Source organism: Betta splendens, chromosome 24, assembly GCF_900634795.4.
Source record: "Betta splendens chromosome 24, fBetSpl5.4, whole genome shotgun sequence".
Lineage (NCBI taxonomy): Eukaryota > Metazoa > Chordata > Actinopteri > Anabantiformes > Osphronemidae > Betta > Betta splendens.
Genome location: NC_040901.2, coordinates 9,847,145 through 9,867,636, shown reverse-complemented (window position 1 = coordinate 9,867,636; position 20,492 = coordinate 9,847,145). Strand labels below are relative to the sequence as shown.

The following is a 20,492-nucleotide window of genomic DNA, read 5'->3' as shown; positions in this document are numbered from 1 at the left end:
TTATGAACAGCAAATAAAAAGAGGTCATCAAATATGTTATGATGTTTAATCATTCCTCAGTAACAAGGTGTTGCCTTGATGATGTTACTGAACTTTATATGGTCCAACTTTTAACTGTTTTAAGCACATACAGAATTTTGCAACATTGTTTAATAATGACAAACCAGGAGATTTCATCAGCTGATGAAGACCATGTGGCACTGCGAACACAACATTCAGCTATTATTTAGTCTGTCAGTATTGTCCGATGTGTTACTTCACTAGTGTTTACGACAATGTTGCACAAAATTAGTCCTAATTCTGAAGTGGTCTCTTATTTACAAAATTTATAGGAAAATTATGTATACGCAGCAGTGTCTTAATCTCTTCCAAAACTGCTTCATAAATCAATAAATAAAAAGTGTAAGAGAATGTTGTTCTCCTATAACAGCTCTTCGGACTAGTAGGTGGAAGGAAATGTGTCCTGCGTGGGTGGGGAAAGAGACGAGCGAGGACAAGAGAGCATGCATCCTGTCTGCAGAATCAGAAAAGCTGACTTCTTCAGTTGTGGTGCCCTTTAGCCAAGTACCACATTACATGTATGTGGATAGTTTCGGATGAATAATTAGTGATGTGTGGCAACTGCTGAACTGTTGCATCAGGCCCCCCTTCATCGCCCCTTCTGAAGCAATACAGGATGAAGAATAAGGGAAGAGCACAGCTACGTGTTAGGTCACACAGACCTACCATCATGTTGAGTTGGTCATTATGTGGGACCAACGCTGTTATCTCTTCCCTGCAGCCAAAGTGGGGTGTGGCTGCAGCAGAAGGCTTTAACTCTTAACGTGGGCTATTCGATCATTATTCATTGTGCCTAGCAGAGACAATATATAACTCACCTTTATTTAACAACATTGTTGATCTTGCGTGAGGTAACAAAATGTCTCTGTCGCGACACTGCAACAACGACACTCGAGGTTAATGTAAACAAACCTATTCGCTGGCAAACTGATAGCAACAGGGTTACCGCTAAAGCAAACGTTAGCATGGCCACTGAACTCGCTAATAGTGTCACCATCTCCACGACTTATTTGCCAGGATCTACACTGTAACTTATAGGTAACCGATACCGTTTGCGTCACTAAGTAACGGGACATCCTTATTTTGATGTTAGTTACAGACAACTGTAAGCTACTTCTAACGTAGGCTAATTCTGATGTAATTAGCGGCTGCTAACTAATATTTCGCATATGTGCATAACCATCCACACATTACAATTTAGACTCTGTATTAATACCTGTGTTGTGTGACTCTGTCAAAACGCGTGTTAACCGCAAAAGGTGATCACTAGCGCATGTACCTAGCTTAAAAGCTAACGTCATTAGCACCTGCTTGTGTAGCCTCACCTTCAGTCTGACTTCATACGTGGTATATCTGTTCCTGCCAACCCCAATCGTCTCGGGGTTGCTTACATCAATCTCTAGAAAATTACTCGGAGGTCCATATGCGTCATTTAAGTTCTGTGGCTTACTGAAAAGCCTTCTTGTATCGGCTATGGTATCGGCCATTTCTCCCCTGTCCTTCTAGCAGCTAGGGATACCGTTAAGTTAGCCATAAACACTCGTTTGTACATTCCGTTGCTCAACTTCAAAATTAAACAATTGACGGATGTTTTGTTCGATTTAGAAAACAAATATTACAAACAAATATACAATAAATTATCACAGAACTTACAGTTACTAATAATATAGATATATTTAGAAAACACGCAACGCCAAGTTGGCTTTTATCCACCTAAATGTGTAATTAGGACCTTTATTTTGACAGTAAACCGTCAGTTTCCGCTATTGCTCTATCGGTCACTATCGCGAGCTTTAAAGACCTCGGACAAACTGTCGCCCTGCACTTCCGATCAGCTGAGGTTCAGCTGACACCGCTCGACCACCTGCTGCTCCGTTTGTTTACAAACCGCCAGCGGGCACCTCGTTCACGTTTGTTTATTTGATCACAGATAAAAATATATACTATGACTGAATCGAGCTATGAGTTGCTGCTGCAAAGTCATTATTGGAATACCAAAAAACACCTCGTATTCAAACCGTTGGGAATGAAAAGAATTTATGATTTTTATTAAAAAGCCAAGCGGAATAATTTAGTTCCAGGTTCATCTGGAATCCAAAAAGTCTCTCAATATTGGTCAAAAGCTGCGATACTATATTTTTATTGTGAAGTCAATTGCAACAAGTAAAAAACACACAACGTGCCACGTGTTAGTTCCGATACGATTAGTTCGCGCGTTTCATTTAACGACACAATCTTTTAACGAAAGCGCCATGTGACCAACCTGCGTTAGCTGCATCTCAATAAAGTTTTTGCCCTTTGAAACATCATGGCGGCTTGCACGATACGCGCTGCTGTTAGACATTCAATAACAATTCTAACGAAGGATGCAGTTATTGCAAGAAGAAGCACGTGCCAGGTGCCGGCCAGGTGCGCGGGGACGGGTAAGAGTGTGCTCGTCAATGCGGAGGGGATGATATTGAGACGTTGGTTGCTTTACAACCCGTACGAGCACAGAGCCGCGCGTGTTGAAACGACAAACATGTAACAGAGCTCTGTCCACCCTTCGAGGTCACAGCTCCTCGCGCGACTCTCCCCCCGCTGACGCCGTCGCACGCTACGATCGCCTCGTCCGGCGCGGCTCCCTCAGGGAGGACGCTCAGCAGAGGCGCGCGCTCCCGCAGCTGGCTCGGCTGCAGCGCGTCCTCCGAAGCTACGACCACCGCGTCTACGTTAACCGGCTGAAGGGAGATGAGCGCGTGACCAGCCAGCATCAAAACCCGCAAGACCCCTGTGTAACAGCTGCTAAGGTACTGATCATGGATAATAGGGAGGTAATAATCACACCTTAAAAATACATTTACTGTACAGCTGATTTAGACGCTGAAAGATACCAAAACACTTGTTTAAAATGTGTTTTTACAATCAATAAGTCCCATCTGAACAATGCTCAGGTGTTTTGTAGTGATGCAATGACTACCTGAATCGTGGGACAGCTGATGTCCAGCACGCGGAGGAACACCCCCACCCCCACGGCCACGGCACTGCTCCCCCGCGTGACTGCTGGCGGCCGCGAGGCTCAGGTCAAAGGGAGGGTAGGGGTCTGGGAAGGGTATTGTGCATGTGCGTTTTGGAACCACGTAACGCAGGGGGGCTGTTGTTGTTTTTAGGTCAGGGGAACTGACTGTCTAGCATTGGGTGGTGGGAGTTTTTCTGTTGCTTGGCTGGCACAGACACACAGGGCTGGGCAGAGATTTTGGAAGGCAGCGGGGCAGACCTCCCGCTGGGCCCGTCCCAGCACCCCTCTCACTCTCTCACCGTCTCCATGCAGTAATGAGGTGATCCCTATTGTCTGGCCCATTCTTGTTCTTTTTGCTTTTGATTTAGGCCCCTGACAAATACTTTGGTGTCAGGCTATCGGCACCACCATCCCCCTCCTCCTCTTTGCACCTTATTTCTAGTTCTGTCTCACACACGTATACACTGACTGGAGTACTTATGCAATTATGCTGGTTTGAATCAGGTCATACCACTGTGCTTTCAGTGTCTGTTCTCCCTGTGAAAGTGCCGCCATTGTCCTCACTAACTGACCAAGTCTGTGAGCAGAGTACACTTGACTTAATATTGACCCAATGTGGCAGCGTTGTTTTGCGGATGGTCGACCAACAATGGGCCATTGTGTTGTAGGAGCCGCCCTCTCCAAGTCAGTACCGTACACGCCGGGCCTCGAGCAGCAGAAGTCAGGCTCAGCGCGGACGCCGCTGCGTTCACATAATTCCCTCTAGATAAACACGTCCAACTCCAGTTGTTCTAATGATGTCCTGCATGTGAACTTTCCACGCACGTCCGTCTCCTCCAGCAGGGGGTGAGACGACGCAGATCAGCGAGACAGCGGGGCTGAGAGACGGCCTTGTCCTTGTCCACTCTGCCATGGCGCGATGGCGACCAGCCACCAATGACAAACACCCCACCGTGCCAGAGGGCGGCTTGGGAAGTCAGGGAGAAGTCACACACCATTATGCCGGAGCAGACGGGCAAGGCTCGCTGCTCTTTCAGCATCTCTCTCTCTCTCCGGCGCGGGGGCGAGCGAGCGGCGGATAGAAGGGGGGTGGGGGGGAGGGGCAGAGCCAGAGAGGATGGGTAACAAGTTTGTTTTTCATTTAGTTTTCAATCGGCTATTGTCTGCGTTTACCAGAGTCAAGTGCTCCTTGTGCAGTGGACACCGAGTACCATCCCATGGAATAGTTACTAAATTGAATTTTAAGAGGACATTCCTCTCTGTTTGGTTCCAGAGCTGTTTATTGTTGCTTGTCACAGAGACGGACGGTCCTAAAGCTCAGTGAAACCTTATGTAACATGTTAGACGCTGCCCGTCGCATGTTATGATGAAGCCGGTAACGCATGCGTGTGAAGGGATATTTGGCTTTACTCGATATTCTCAGCTCGGTCACACACCAGACGTTTTTTCTTAAGCAAAGACCTTTTGATGATAGGAGGCAGGCAGCACAATGACTTCCAGCGGCACCTCAATGCAACAGTACCGTATCACAATTAGCAGCGCTAAACAGGCTGCACAGACAAGTCCACTCCATCTCGTATGGAGACTCATCCAGTCCTCTCCGTTTTGTCTGACAAATCCCCCCATTGTTCCTCTGATGATGCTTTTCTTTCGTGGGAACCCCGGCTTGTCTTGTTGATTAGATCCCCTTTGTCTTCCTCCCCTGCAGTGGGCTAGTGTGAAGAATGTGAAACCTTACACTGTATTAGTGGCTTAATGCCTCAGCGTACTTTGTATATTAAATGATGATTCCGTCTTATATGATAATGAAAATAACATTTAAGTTCAGCTTTAGTTATAGTGTTGTATGGATGATAAACGTTTTAATATAAAACTTACTGCAGATAATTTCAGCATTGTTTCTTTTTTCCAGACGAGGGAAGAACCCACCCCACCATTACCTCCACCACCTAAAGGCTTCTACATCCACGGAAATGTTGGTAAGATCGTATGTACACAATGTGTTTCCTGTGGTTTTGTGTCTTGCTCCACCGCTGACATCAGCATCTCTGTCATCCAGGAACAGGGAAGACCATGCTCATGGATTTGTTCTATTCCTGTGTGGAAAACACTCCTAAACAGAGGGTCCACTTTAACGCCTTCATGTTGGACATCCACAAAAGTTAGTATCATCCTCCCACTGCAGCACGTCACTGTGGAAGCTTGGCTTCCGTGACTTCATGGAAGTTCTCTGACTCCTCGTGCCGGAGATCCTATATTTATCTCTCTGTTTGTCCTGAAGCCTCGCCGCTAATTGTCGACTATTATGCATCCAGGTGAAATTACTGCTTTATTCAGTATTGTCAGTGGGTTTGTGCTGCCAATGCAGGTGTGCTTTAAGATGTGCCTGACATTTGTGTACTGCTTAAAGGGATCCATCGGAGGAAACAAAGCCTGCCAAAACGAAGGCTAGGGAAAATGCTCATCTATGACCCCATATCACCAGTTGCCATGGAGATAAGCGAAGAAACATGCCTTTTGTGTTTTGATGAATTTCAGGTGAGCTTATATGTCTTATAGAAAGTACCATGAGCTTTTCAGTGTACGTGTTGGTTCTGATGCTATTTATCATACATGCAGCATTGTTATATGTCATGCAGACATGTTGGTATATCATATCATATATCGGTGTTCGATGGGAGTATTTCAAGTGTTGATTGTGGAAGAAAAGACTGACCATAATTAAACTGTTGTGTTTAACACCTACTCTGTTACTGTACTGTGCCAGATAAACCAGTATGAATTTTCTTCCCTCCGATGGCCAACTGGTCTAATCGTCTAATGTTTGCTAACTGCTTGGTCAATTTCTATACAACGTCTGCCATATAATCAACAGAGTCATAGTATTAGATCGTTGATCTGATCTCAGTAGCAGCGTTTGGTCCCATCTGGTGTCTTTCTTGTAGATGCTTGTCCTATTAGTATCGCCACTAAAACAGGACTGGGGACACCTAGTGGCCATTTGGAGAATTGTACTTCTGACATGACTTCCAGAAGGAATTAAAGATTCTATCATTATACTGTGTAGAAGAGTAAGATTGTATTGAGGTAGTCAGTACCTCCAAAGTACCACTTTCAGTTAAGTAAGTGATCACAGCTCCTGATTCTTAGTTGTAATGGTTTGGGAGCAAATACAGATTTAAACACCTAGAATGCAGCATCTCTATCATTAGCAGCAGGCACATCTGTGAGCAGCACCGTGCTTTTCCTCTCACTGCCAGCAGGTCATGGGTCACAGAAGGTGTGCCTGCTTCCTCTAATCACTCTCTATGCATCTGTGAGGATCAAGAGCTGCTCCTTTCATCCTCCCGTCTTTCACATTTTAAACTGCTGCGCTGTTTGCGGATCCTCATTGATTTGTTTTGTTGGCCGTCGCCAGCTCTGCTGTTCGCGCCTGTCGACTGTTGCTACCGGTGAATGGAGCGAGGGGGGAAACAAGCCGGCATGTGCGCGTTGTTTGTGATGCATAAACAAGGGGTTGCAGGGCCGGGAGAGTCGGGGGCGGAGGGGGCCTATACCAATCAGCATCCTCCTCCACTCAGCCATGCAAATGAGGTCCCGGGTATCAGTCGCACTCTCCTGCTTCCTTAAGTGAGTGGAGCTAGAAAGCGACTGGCGGCGGCGGGTCAGATGGATCTTATCCTCTTAAATGCTAATGACATTTCTCCATTCTCTTCATTAGCGCCATGCCATTATCAGTAATTTGTAGCCCGCTTCCCTCCTTTTACACCCCCCACACACACTCGCCTCCTCTAATGAATACTCGCCATTGAGAGGTCCAAGATGGAAAGATGGGGAGAGAGGGCGCCGCGAAGACGAGTGAGAAGAAAACGCTTGAGCGCCATTGTCTCAGGCCTCGGTCACCGTGCAGCCCCCGAAATTGCTCCTAGGTTGTGTGCATAAAGAGGTGTAACATCAAAAGGGCTTTAATTTGGCACCGGCGTGCGTCGCCGTAAACTGACAGCCGCTTGAGTAATTGGATGCTCATTTAAATATCTGCATTGGCCGACGGCGACGGCGGCATTACTTTTGTGCTCCACAAGTGCGGCATCGCTCTCCTCCACCTTTTCTCATGCGGTGGGTGCCCATTCTCTCCCCCTGCTCATTCAGCAATCAATATTGCCCCTCACACTATGCCCGTGTTGAGGGCACATGAATAAACAAATCCAGGTTGTATAAAAGGTCATTTTTAAATGATTCTTTTGAAATGAAAATAAAATCCTGCGGTCGGAGGAAACGGGGGCCCACTCGGAGACACACAGACAGAGCCTTGGCTTTCTGTTGATTCTCATTACACACACACACACGCACACACACACACGGGCTAATTCGATGCCCCGAGCCACCTCTCCTTAGCGAAATCAAGGCTTTAACACAAATGTTAATCAAGTATTGGCGAGGGCAGTGGGGCTAATATGCAAAAGCAGAAGACTCTCCAGAGAATGAAAGAAGGCATATGCTGTGGCTGCGGTCATCAGAAGTGCCTGTTATATCCTGAGAAGTAGGTAAGAGGCTGTGAGAGGAGAGGGCGGAACACGTGCGCGACTGGAAAGATGTCTCTCTTATTCGAGACATGCTAATTGTTTAAGGCTCCCCGCTAACGAATAAACCTCTATTACCGCCTTTGGATGGTGAGTCGATCTGGATGTAATATCGACAGATGTTGGATATGAACGCTCATTGTCATCAAACCGCTGGCCTTGAGCGAGAGGAAAGGGAGCGTTGGTTCCCTTTCACGGCGCTCGTCTTTTGTGGGTCCGCCACATGCTTAATTAGCCGCGTTACATACAGTACGCGCCGCATCGGCGGCCGCGCGGCCCCCGATTTCTCCCTCCGCGGATGTTCAAAAGAACAACCGGGGTGAAAGGGAGTGAGAGAGATGAGAGAATAAGACCAAAGTGAGAGCACTAGATTACTAATAGAAAGGTCAAAGCTCTTCATTTAACAGCCAGCGACTCATAAACGTCCTTGCTGCAGTGTTGTCATCGACCTTTGTTTATTGTAGACTCATGGAAATGATGTAGATGAAAAAGCGGGCAGCGAATTGGATTAATGCATTACAACCTTGTGAAGCCTTGTTTCTGGTTCATACAACGCACTCGCCTCTCTGTGCCTTTATATGGACATCTTGGATGGAAGCGTTGCCTCCCGCCGTGACCCCAGTCTGGATTCTCATTGCTCCATTTTCATTATTCTCTCTTCTTTTTTTTTTTTTTTTTGCTTCCTCTTGTTTTCTCGCCTGCGATCGGCTCGTGTGATTAACCCGGATCCGCTGCCTTGCCTCCGCTCCTTGTCAGAAAACGCTTTGTGACCATTTGCAGTCATTTCAAGTGGTTTAGGTGTGGGTGTGCGCGTGTGAACGGAGGGCTGAATGAGCAAACCTGAACGCTGGGCAACAAGGAGGGCAGGCGCACACACACACACACACACACACACACACACGTCTAACAAGGAAAGGTAAACTACACCCTGTGATGAACTTCCTCTCCTCTGACTCTTTACAATCAGGTGACAGATGTTGCTGACGCCATGATCCTGAAGCAGCTGTTTCAGACGCTGTTCGAGGCCGGAGTGGTGGTCGTGGCCACGTCCAACCGACGCCCTGACGGTACGACAGTCAGCCTTGGATAAGTCACATTATTATACTCAACACAGGTCCTGGAAACTGTACAGTACCAAGTGTTCAGATCTGTTAACAGCTGTTGAATGAACCTTCATGTCAGCCATTTACACTGTTGTATGAAATAATCACTCTTTTCCAGCACTAGCTCACTATCTGAGGGTTAATCCAGTTTCTGTTGAATTGAAACCTGTCCCGATGCTCAAAGAGTTTGTGGCAGCGGCCGTGAAGGTCCACGGAACCGCTCGGCGAACGCCGCGTTCCCTCCGACTGGAGGCGAGGAGCGCTCCTCCACCCACAGACTCGTCACTTACTTCACATAGATTCGTGTCATTCACTCGACAAGAATCAATTGAGCTTCACAAAAACCGCAGCGACTGCTCCCTTTGTGCGCGGCAATTAAGCAGAGAAAAAGGCGACGAACATTTGGTACAAGCTCTCACTTTTAGAGGCATGACACAACCTTTAAACAGCCTTTGATGTTGCATTTGCTGGCAGCGGAGCAAGGCTAGCGGGAGAACGAGGAAGGATGGTGATCAAGGCGGCGATGAATGCGCGACGCGGTCTCTGACGTCTTTCTCCGGGAAGATGTTGATGCCTCAAAACGCTCGAGTGGGTTCGAAGTGGATGGCAGCAAGACGGCTCTCGGAGACAAAGACACGCATCTCCGTTATTTACTAGCTATTAAGAACAAAGCGCCAAAACTGCTTGGTATTAATTACATGGTTAATGGAACACTGAAAGCCATAAGAGACAACTGGACATGAAAAGCATACATTTTCCATCTTTATTGATGTGGAGATGCTGGTATCAAAAAGCCTGAGATGTGCTCGGAGAATAAATTTAAAGGGGAGGGGGTACTAGAATTGCTAGCGTAGCATTTAGTTGTTTTTCTATACTGATGGACTTTAATGAGATTGGGGAATAAACATGGATCATCCACTTCCACATCCACCACATCACTTGCATTGACAGCAGCATCTGTGTAGTGTCCTGCTCGCTATGGGGGGGGGTGAACTTCACCAGCTGCCGGTCGTCGCCTCAAACTCGACTTGCAGAAACGAGAATGCTGTCGGCCTCCGAGGAGGCTGCGGCTCCGGTGCGTAGGTGTTTCTGGGTGCGCGGGGGGCGACTGTACGGAGCTTTAGCCCCAACATCAACAGCGAGCGCTTGTTTGTGTGTGTGTGTGTGTGTGTGCGTGTGTGCGTGCGTGTGTGCGTGCACGTGTGTGTGCGCGCCCTTGTCCCTGTTTGCGCGTGGATCCCTATCTGTTTTATCTGTCTATCAGGGATGCTACTTCAGATGTAATTTGTTCCAGCCGAGCTAATTGAAACCTCCATTCAGCGCGCTGCTGCGGACATTGTCCGCGCTGAAAAGGCGACGGTCCTTTCTCTCGCCACCATTGTTTGGGAATGTAATGAATTTTATGTTGCTGCCGCTGCCGGTGCAGAAATCCATTTTTCTCCCCTGGTCCCAGTCCTTTTGTCGTGCCTCCCCACCCATCCTTCAGTTCATCAATAGCCACTTTATGTGCCAATCTGTGGTGGGGGAATGACATTATTAGGAGGCTAAACAGCAGCTCTAATACAGGCCCTCCCTCCTCTTTCAGATCTGTACAAAAACGGACTTCAGAGGGACACCTTCCTACCTTTCATCGCCGTGCTGAAGGTAGAGACAAAGTCATCCCTCGCTCTTGTCTTGATAATTTATTCATTTGTTTATCACACACACACACACACACACACACACACACACACACTGGCATGTGCGCCTCCGTCCCACTGTCCGTCCTTTTTTTTGCAAGTTGCTCCCTAGTGGTTTGATGTTTCCTGCTTCCTGGGTGCCTCGCACGGTGTCACAAAGCTGCCTTTGATCATACCAGCGAAAAGCGCTCGCAGGCGGGAGAGCGAGAACGAGCCGGCGAGAGAGACGGAGGCAGCGCAGGTAGCGCGAGCGGGAGGCGCCGGTGACCGGCCCGGGCTGTAGAGGGGAGCACGCGAGCGGAGAGAGCGGCGTTTCCAGCAAAATATCTACTTTGCAATTTAAGCAGCCGGCGCCATTATCCTCAGACGATCATTGATGTGTTTGGAGTGATCATGACCATAAATACTTGCATATTCATTTCTTGTCATGCATTTTGCAACAGAGTCCGGCAGCATTCTTGCACTTTTTATTGGCATTTAGTCTCATAATGTACGTAATCTGTAGTTTTGGGGTTAGAATTTGCCCAAAACTGATCCTGTTACTAATGAATGAACCGGTGTGTTGGTCATTATGATCTAAGGGTTATCAGAATTCCTCTGCATCTTCAAACAAATGCTCTCCAGATGTGTGTGTGTGTGGGGGGGGGGTTCAGGTCACTCTCCCACCCCTGCCCTCTCTAATCCACCCTCGGCCCCGTTGTCCCTCTCTAGCCCCGCGCTACATCCTCTCTTTCAGGCTCCCGTGTTCCTCTTTGTGAGGCCATCTGGTTCTCGGGGGGTCGGAGGCTGCTCCTCGGGGGCGCGAGGCCATTCCTCTATAGCCGCTCGCTCCGCGGCGCTAAAGCGTGCTCCGGAGGGGTCACGCTGCTAACTAGCTGACCCCTAATAGATTGAATTAATGCCGGCGCGGAGCGGCCGTGTGGGTTTTCCTCTCCCCGGCGCCGCTCGCCCCGTGCATGTGCGCCTGAGTGTGTGTCTAAAGCCGGCGAGGGAGTGAATGAGGGTGTTAAAAAGTGAAAGTAGCCTCCGACCTCTGGTCCCCTCCACCTGAGCTGCTGTGGTGGAGGTTAATCCCGCACCTTGGTTAACGTCTTTATTTAACCATTGACTTCTGATTAGTTGGGACCCCGACCTCCTCAAATCAGTTGGCGGAAACAAATCAAAACACGGAAACTCCGAATTTGAAGCGGGCATGTTTGCAGATCCACCGGTCAGCGTGCAAAAACCTTAAAGGTCCGAATTCAGAAGAAAGAAAAAGCCTCGCTGTTTTTTTTTTTTACCTGTTTCCTCCTCTCTGTAGGCTCCATCAGGGGCTCTATTCACTGCTGTAGGCCTGTTTTTGTTTGTAGCTATGGCAAAGCCCAGGGTTTAAGGGCTTTTTTTAATGGACACTGCACATTGTACGCACCGAACTCTTGCCTCTCCACTCCACTCCTCATCAGCCATCCCTTCCCCACCCCTCCATCCCCACTCTTTATTCTATCACCATCCCGCTCCGCTCACTGGCTTTACTCACCCAAGGTCACGTCTCTGCATTTAGGCAGCAGAATAGTGACTTTATTTCCAATGTTGCGCCGGAGGGGAAAACACGACAACAACCCTGAGGCAACTTTGAGTATCTGTGCTGCTTTTAATACGTCTTTTGAACCGCTCCCCCCGCGCGCTGCGCGTTTGCGGTTGGTGATTAGGAAAAAAAAAAAAAAAAAAAAAAAGAGGCGATGGAGAAAAGGAAAGCTGAGAAATGACAGGGATGGAGTCCTCCAGCGAGGACCTTGGTGAGGAGTGCTGCCTGTGAAGAGCTGGCATCCTGCCCGCTCAGATCAAATGGATGTTGATGTTTGATTATTGCCATTGTCTCCGATTGCATTCACTCACCAGTGCCTTAGTGGAAGTAACAGCTTTGAATGCCCTCGATGCACACACTGACAGAGCAGCTCACTTAATAAGTGCATCAACGCTAATCAATACACGATGAATCAAACCTCCCCCTTTCCAAACATGGAGTAGTAATAATGGCTCTGTATCTATAGCCGGGTTTTCAATTGATTCAATTAGCATCTCTTGCAGTTTCTAATGATGTGTTCCTATGCGTCAGGTGTGAGCAATGAAGCACCCTTCACCTCCATGTATGTTTAAAGTCCTCGTGCTCTCGGCTTGTTTTACACTCAACTTTCCTCTTCTCGCTAATCACGAAGCTGAAAAGGCAGAAATACACCCGCAGTCAGTCATTTACAGCGTTTTACATTAGTCCTCGCACATCAAGGGTGCAACCAAGCTGTCGGTCTTTAAACAAGGACACGTTGAAACACGCATGGGGGTTTATGTTGGGGCTCATCGTGTTCAGGTTGTCAGGTGGCTGGGGCTCCACCCCCCCCCCCCCCCCCCCCCCCAGCATGTGGAGCCTCTGTTGGCCAGGTGGAGGTAACACAGCCGTCAGCCTCACAGCGCCTCCGCTCAGGGCCTCAACACAGCTTGGTGGAGGACGGGGGGGGAGTGGGGTCCTGGACCAGGAAAGGTGGGGCCTCCGGCTCAAAAGATGTTTCCCCAAGAGGAGCAGCCGAGGCAGGGGGAGGTTGTGAGAACGACCTCGCAGAACAAACCATCTCTGGCCCAAGGCGGTCACACTTTAAGGGAATAGATCATTAGGTGTAATTAGGGTGTTCACATTGTCACGTACCCCCCTGACTGCCCAAGAATGAATAAAATCACCAGAGCCGCCCCCCTCCGCCCCCGCACCCACTCACAGGCGCACACAGCAGCTCCTCAGTACGCGAAAACACTTTGATGTCACAAGAGTCGTCCAGAACTTTTCAGCATAAAGGCACTGTTTTAAGCTTTCTCTCTCTTCTCTCGCGCTGTCTCTCTCGACCCCTCCATCCCTCCCGCCCTCCTTTCTTCTGTCCCTCCACACCAGCCTGTAAGACACACATGGCTGAATGAGCGACAACCTTTCCCCCCCCCCCCCCCCGTCTCTTTTTCAGCCTTCCCACCCCGTATTTCTTTGAGGCCTGGTCAATTCTCCGGGCCAAACAAAAAAAGCATCAAATGTTTTCTGCTGCTGCGTAATGAGGGAGTGGACCTCATCAGGGCCCAATAGTCAGCTATCCTTGGCTTTTGTTACAGCTCAATGGCACCGCGCTCTTTGAAAAACTCAAAAGCAACTTTTTGAGGAGTGAAGGATAGAGAAAAATATGTTGTAGAGAGAGCGGGCGCAGAGGGGAGTCGAGGCAGCGCCCCAAAGAAAAGCCACTCTGTTTTTATGCTAAACGGGCGTCCAGCGAGCGCAGCGGACAGCTCGGACAATGACATGATTGGAGCTACATGTGTTTGGATGACTTTCCTCTAAAGAGACTCTGATTCTCACGTCTGTCATCTCGCTCCCTCCCCTCGGGCGCCCGCGAGCCCATGAATGCGCCCGTGCAAGCGGTGAAGGTCCTAATTTGCCGCGGTGCTGTTGTCGGCCGCGACGAGGGCTAATTTTCGTGGCCACTTGTACAAATCACCACCTACTTAAGCTCCAAAAAAATTATGTAATGTAGAAAATACTGGAAAAACGACATCACATTTAGTTGAGTTGAACACGCATAACGCATGTTATTGCACCATTATTCAGCGTCAATTCATTATTTGTTCTAAGAATCGGGCCCACTAAGTCGGTACCATTGTTTTTTACCCCAGCTGAGAGTTGCAAAGTAGACCGGCTCGTTTGGAGTCTGAGAGGAGTTCGGTGTCGGAGGGGGGAGGCGAGACCACGACGTGTAGGCAGATAAAATCTTGGAGGAGTGAGAGCTTGACAATCCCCTCAAGACGGATAATCAAGTAATGACCCGCAGGCCTCAGACTCATCTGATTATAAATAACCAATGGAATCATCATGGCTGATTGTGTTTCCAGTCCCCCTTGTCTTTAGCCTCTCCTATTTGCACCTCGCGCCTCCGTCAAGGAGCGCACCAGCCGTCTTCAGCGAAGGTAGAGACGGTTGGTGAAGGGAGGGAGCAGAAGATGGCAGGAGAAAAGACAAACTGAGATTCTAATGATGTAGCAGAGATAGTGACAAGGTTTTTTTTTTCTTCTTCTTCTTCTTTTTGGAGGGACTATTTACCCGTTGGTGGGGTCACCGCAGGTTGATGAAATGACACCTCCCTTTTGTGCGGAGGGGAGGGCGATTTTGTCAGGTTGTTATTAAGACTGATTCAGCCAATTGGCTCAGACTGAGAACCTCGTTTGTGTGAGCGGACACGGAGATAAAAAGTTGACAGCGGAGAAGAATAGAGTATTTCCGTCCCCTTGCTTTGTGATGATTACTAATTATCCTGCAGCTTAAGGAGGCCAGTGGCAGAAATTCACTGATTTCATAATTTACTCGAGCTGTCGCTGAATAGCCAGGCGATGGCTTGGATGGGATGATATGCAATTCCTTTCTTTTCTTTGATAGAATGGTGGAGATGATGATTATAGTTTGTGCCGTACTCCCTGACATGAATCCTGTTGACGTTTTACACTATCTGAAAAAGTTTGAACCCCGCGTCGTGGGTTCAACCTTGCTGTAACACACTTGAATGGCGGCGGGAACAATAGATCAGCTCAATAAACCCCGGAGGAGAGGATGTCAGCTGCCTTCTGTGGTCGCTGCTTATTGCTCATTGACCATATTTCACACAAACGATAAGTCCTGGTTCATATATGACACTAAAACGCATATATAACTTTATACTAGCTTTAAGTTCATACAATATAAAATAAATAGAACTTTCAGCACAAATCCATATCTAATCTGAACTGGTGTAATCTGCTACAGAGCTCATTTACCTGTTACTTATTTCTGCATATTGTTTGTTAAAGTGTTAAACTTGTGTAGATTATAATCATTATTATAGTCATGCTTGCTTTCCGTGCTCTTCTATATTTGCACAGGAGCACTGCTGCGCCGTGTGCCTGGACGCCGGCGTGGACCACCGGAGGCTGGACGCGGCCGCCGCTGCCGCCGCGGGCAGACTCTACTACCTGTAAGACACGCACCCGGCCGCCGGCGCCTCTGCTGCTCTGTTGTAGCCGGCACTAACCGCGCCGGGAGGTTTCTGAAAGACACGCATTACCTTGAGAGAGCCATGAAAGGAATGAAAGAGGAATCAAAAGAATATGAGAAAATGGTGGAGCTGTAAAAGCCAGTTTCCTATTTTCCCCATCGCAGTGTTGGGAACACACACGTGTGACATGAATGACACTGCTGATGCTCAGCGCCGTGTTGGAGCTTTCAAGCGCTTTCGTCTTTTCACTGTATGTAAATAAAGCCCGTCGCTCTTTTAGCCGGAGTTAAAACACAAACACGCGCAGACACAATCAGACACACTTTGCTATCTCGTTTGGACGTACATTCAGCGGCTAATGCTTGTGTTTAGAGCCGAACATCCTGTTTCCACTGATGGAGTGAAAAGCTAAGTACCCCCCTCCTGTGCTCTCCCTGCTGCCACCGTTTGATGTGGCCACTTCAGCGTTATTAATTTTATATCCTATTATTTCTTCTGTGCCTCATCATCGCCTGTGTGTGTGTGTGTGTGTGTGTGTGTGTGTGTGTGTGTGTGTGTGTGTGTGTGTGTGTGTGTGTGTGACAGCACCAGGGAGCCTGGTGTGGAAGCCTTCTTGGATGAGCTGTTTGAGGAGCTGGCAGTAAGACAAAAGAGCGGTAAGGAAGTCAAAGGTTAATACACTACGTGGTTATGGCCATTTGTAAATTAATATAATTAATAATATAGTTTAAAGCCTGAATTCATGAGGTGCTTCAGTCTTCATTTTGTTTACAGCCTAATAAGAATCGGACAAAGCTGTGGCTTTCTACTTATTGTAATGACTCTAATAAATGTGACAAAACGGTGACATGATATGACTGAGGATCACTTATGTTGTCAGGTGTGTGTGTGTGTTTCCATAGCGACGGGTCCTCGACTCCTCACGGTGCTGGGCAGAGATGTGCCGCTGAGCAAGACCTGTGGTTCCGTGGCCGACTGTACTTTTGACGAGCTCTGCGGCACCGTGAGTGTTCTGCCGCTCCATCTGCTTCATCAGCATTTTGTCATTTTGAAACAGTTACACAAAAACAAAATCACCTATTCTTAACTAATAATGATAAGTTGTTTCTTATATATATTCATATACACACACATGTACATATGTACAGTCTACACACACAATCCACTCGGCGATAATCAAAACTGCTCACTGAAAGCACTTTATTGCCCCTCCTCTCTGTACTCATTGTCTAAGCCCTTGCTCTCGAACAACATCACCTTCCCCACAACTCGGTCCCTTTCTCTGCTCAATGTCAAAAAGCAAATCTATTGACGGTGCTGTGAATAGTTGAGCCTGTTGCGCCTGACATAAAGCAGCGGGGTACAGTAATCTGCAGTGTTTGCGGAGTCCCAGGTTTGATGGACGGCGGTGAGCTTTTGCAGGCATCTGTGCTTCAAGGCCCCTCCTGACAAATGTTGGCACATCCACATTAGTTTTGAGAGCAATCATCCTGAATGGCAAAGAACCAAGGACTAGGTCTGTTCCAGACCCTGATGAAGGCCACAAGCCGAAACGAGGTTTTATCTATTCACTAAAGTGACATCGGTCTTAGCCTTTTTCACAGGGTGCCTTCGTAGCGGTTAGCGCCCGGAGCTAGCGCTTTATGAAGGAGCTGTGTGCATTAGCAGGTTCACATGCCCCACTGTGTCACCTGTGCGGCGCTTTTCCAGCCCCTGGGTGCCGGCGACTACCTGGAGATGGCGCGGCTCTTTGATACCGTGTTCATCCGCCACGTTCCCGCGCTGACGCGGAGTCTGAGGGACCAGGCGAGGCGCTTCACCACCCTCATAGACAACTTTTATGACAACAAGGTAGCCAACATACAGACCGACGCTTTAACCAAGCTACAGACAGATTATAGGAAATGCCTATAAATATTAGTGGTCTTCTATAAATAAAGTAAAACGAACTCCTCAGGTGAGAGTGGTGCTGCTGGCAGAGGCTCCATTAGACCGTCTGTTTGTCCAGTCTGGAGGAGAAGACGAGAGGGACCGGCAGCTGCTGGATGACCTGGGCCTCAGCGAGGTAAATAAAGAGCTGAAGGGATCCTGTGTGTCCCAAAAACCTGAACCCACCCAGCAAAAAGAGCAGGGATTTCATCAGGACTCTGCAGGATATAAAGGGAGCGTTGTAGAGTATCATAATTAACCCGTTCTCTCGTCAGGAGGCGGCGGAGCACCTGACTCTATTCACAGCGGAGGAGGAGGCCTTCGCCTTCCAGAGGACCATCTCCAGGCTGATGGAGATGCAGACAGAGTCGTACTGGACGGCTGGAGACCGCAGTCACAGCAGGGAGCATATGAACGCGTAGCGTCCACATGACTGCTGGGAGAATCATATACCTCCAGACAACTCAGACACTGCAGTAGCAGGAGGAGCAAACTTACTTAGTGAATAAGGAGCACTTCACTATGACTTGTCTTCATCTCGTGCGTGTACTTTCTGTTCTCTGAGGTGTACTCACTCCCTCTTGTGGGCTGCTTATTATATTCTGTGAAACTGTAGCAGGTGCTTATTTTAAGCGGGCAACCTGTCCCTAAAGGTAGCTGGCTACCGCCCCCTAGTGGCGCAGGGTCGAACGTTCGAAAACTGTTTTTATAAAACAGTATCAACCACATAGAAAACGTGGCAAAATATTCAATATGGTATATTTAAATGACATTAGTATTCTATAATTAACGTATATCTCCATGTTCTTAAGCTGTGATAGTTAATAAATTATCTTCTTAAATTATTAAATTATCTTAAATTATCTTCCTATCACAATCCTGACATACACAACTGTAAGCTGCAGACTGCAGTAAAGGTTCCCAACAAAGCTCAGCCCATAGTGTAAAGAGGATCGAAGCAGTTGAACTCCCCCATGTTGGCCTGTAGGTGGCACCACAGGTCAAGTAATGGCTACGAGTTGGGTTTACTGCGTATGTCTGTGGATGAGGTCATCCCAGTGCACCACTCCAGCCTGGACCGGCCGGGCCTGACAGCAGGCAGCACCTACAGTATCCAACCCAAGACCATTATATAAGACTGTTTATGCCAAGCAGCCGGTATCATGGAACAAGCACAAAATCCCCAGACTAAATGTATAATCCCATTAGACTGAAGGGACAGTAAATGGATTTCTGCGTGTGTCTCGGTGCTTGCATGGATACATACGCATGATTTAGATCATTAAAAAGTGCTTGAGTTAGTGGCCAGGCACTGAATCTGTCCTACTATAACTCTCAATTAAGGGGAAATCAATCACACCCTATGCTCAGTCTAATCCAATCAGAGCATTATGCTGTTTGGGGGAAACATCAGACACAAACAAAGATGGCAGCAGCGCTTTGTGATCATCTTAATTGGATAATTCACGCCGGCTTAAATTAGAAGGGCCACGTAGGCTCCATCGTCTCTGGACCACATCTTCAGAGCCGCACGCGGGTGGAGGCAAGGTGGAGCCCCGACTAACCTTTATGCGCCTGCAGCTTACGTGGAGAAGAAAAGCTCTAAGAATACAACTGGATTGGGTTTGAGTGGCTCGCTAAAGTTCCTGAATGTGTCCTTATGCAACAGTATTATGGCCTTCAGAGGGGGAATGCAGGGTGAGGCGGGCTTATCTTGTTGCAGAGTAAACTGGACAAATGCCGGAGATACAGTACTGCAGCCGGGTGTTTGAGCAGCATGTTTGGCTCCACGCAACAAAGGAATGAGTTCAATCAAACGCAATTGGACCTATTTAGAGTGCATTTCTGAGCAAGTGTAAAATGAAATTACTCAGAAAAACGTGACGCCCTCAATGCACGAGAGCGTTAAATAAACGAGGCTGCGATGCATCCCTGCCCGGCTCCGACGTCTCCGCCGCCTCTGTGCGCATCCAGCGAGCGGTTAACTCTCCGCAGGAGCCAAACTGCTGCATCAGGTATTCCCTTTGATGTGGAGGGAACAAAAACCATCAAACAATGTGTGTACGTGTGCAGCGACGAGCCGCCTCTAATCCTGTCCAGACTCCAGGCTGCTGTGGCAAACCAGGACGTCAGTGAGCACTGTTTAACAGCCTTTATCCTTTTAAAGCCAGTCTCTCATCATAGGTCCATGTTCAGAGCCATATATAAAAATTGGTGAAGAATTTACAAGTAAAAAATTAAAAAAGAATTTAAAAATAATTACAAACTATATGAAACCCTACAATGTTGCTATAAATATTGTATGGTACCCAAGCACAAATAATATAAGTGGTGTGTTGGTGAGCTAAACGCGCATTCCTGCACAGAAACCGCGGGCACGCGCCTCTGTCCGCGAGGGCAGCGCTCGATGAAACAAAGAAGTCGGCGGACGGGGCTGTTTTGATCCCGTCAAGGTGGAGAAGGAGCCGGAGGAGGAGGGGTTGGACCTAGAGCATCGCTTTACAGGATGGAGGTCCAGCTAGGATTTCTCTCCTCGTCTCCGGCTAATAAACAGGGTGACGTCAACCTGCTTTCCAGGGGGCGTGGCTTGAGCGCCGTGGCAGGTGTGATTGACAGCTGGCTAAGTAATTAAAGGCGCATTCAGAGTGCGGATCATGACTTTTATTAAGAAGCGCCATTCAATCAGAAGGAAGAAGCTGTAATATTAATATTCATATAACAGTGTGATTATCATATTATCAGTTGAAGTGTTTAAAAAGTTTTAAATTAATTTTCATGTTTTTAAGCTTCAGGTTCTCATAACATGTTGAGCGACAATAAACGAAGCAACTTGATTGACACCATTCACGCGCGTGTCTCTTGTCGTTTTCACTTTCCCGTCCTATCCGTGTCCCCACAAGCAACATGTCGGGACGTGTCCCAGCCTCCACCTGCCCGCGCGCACGCGGCGCCGTCCCGGACGACGGCGGTGTCTCTTTAAAAGGCGATCCCATGCGCAGGATCCAGGGGGCTGGCCCTCGATCGACTCGCGCGCGTGCGTATGAAGAGTGTGTGTGTGTGTGTGTGTGTGTGTGTGTGTGTGTGTGTGTGTGTGTGTGTGTGTGTGTGTGTGTGTG

General features: G+C 48.1%; 2 protein-coding genes and 1 long non-coding RNA gene across 6 annotated transcripts in view; 1 reads left to right on the top strand and 2 right to left on the bottom strand.

The window, feature by feature from the left end:
• Positions 1-1,613, bottom strand: part of snx3 (sorting nexin 3) — a 10,396-nt gene extending 8,783 nt beyond the window's left edge. Inside the window, exon 1 of one of the 2 annotated variants that reach the window (XM_055506172.1) lies at positions 1,386-1,613. In XM_055506172.1, the coding sequence (XP_055362147.1) occupies positions 1,386-1,547 (162 nt within the window). In that variant the 5' untranslated portion in view covers positions 1,548-1,613. The remainder of the gene's footprint in view (positions 1-1,385) is intronic. The other variant, XM_029141344.3, reaches the window with a different exon arrangement.
• A 714-nt stretch (positions 1,614-2,327) lies between these two features.
• On the top strand, positions 2,328-20,221 carry afg1lb (AFG1 like ATPase b). 3 transcript variants are annotated; one of them, XM_029141321.3, is made up of 13 exons: positions 2,328-2,483; positions 2,611-2,849; positions 4,971-5,037; positions 5,118-5,219; positions 5,469-5,596; positions 8,606-8,705; positions 10,327-10,385; positions 15,335-15,426; positions 16,033-16,103; positions 16,350-16,450; positions 17,158-17,298; positions 17,405-17,512; positions 17,652-20,221. In XM_029141321.3, the coding sequence occupies exons 1-13, from the start codon at positions 2,369-2,371 to the stop codon at positions 17,796-17,798; spliced, it is 1,470 nt and encodes a 489-aa protein (XP_028997154.1). In that variant the 5' UTR covers positions 2,328-2,368; the 3' UTR covers positions 17,799-20,221. The 3 variants fall into 3 exon arrangements, with proteins under 3 accessions (XP_028997154.1, XP_028997153.1, XP_028997156.1); XM_029141320.3 differs by having other exon boundaries at positions 2,611-2,873; XM_029141323.3 differs by lacking the exon at positions 2,328-2,483 and adding an exon at positions 2,994-3,122 and having other exon boundaries at positions 2,713-2,849.
• LOC114849674 (uncharacterized) overlaps positions 15,362-20,492 on the bottom strand; it is a 43,920-nt gene continuing 38,789 nt past the window's right edge. Inside the window, exon 5 of the long non-coding RNA XR_008693794.1 lies at positions 15,362-15,498. This is a non-coding gene — a long non-coding RNA (uncharacterized LOC114849674). The remainder of the gene's footprint in view (positions 15,499-20,492) is intronic.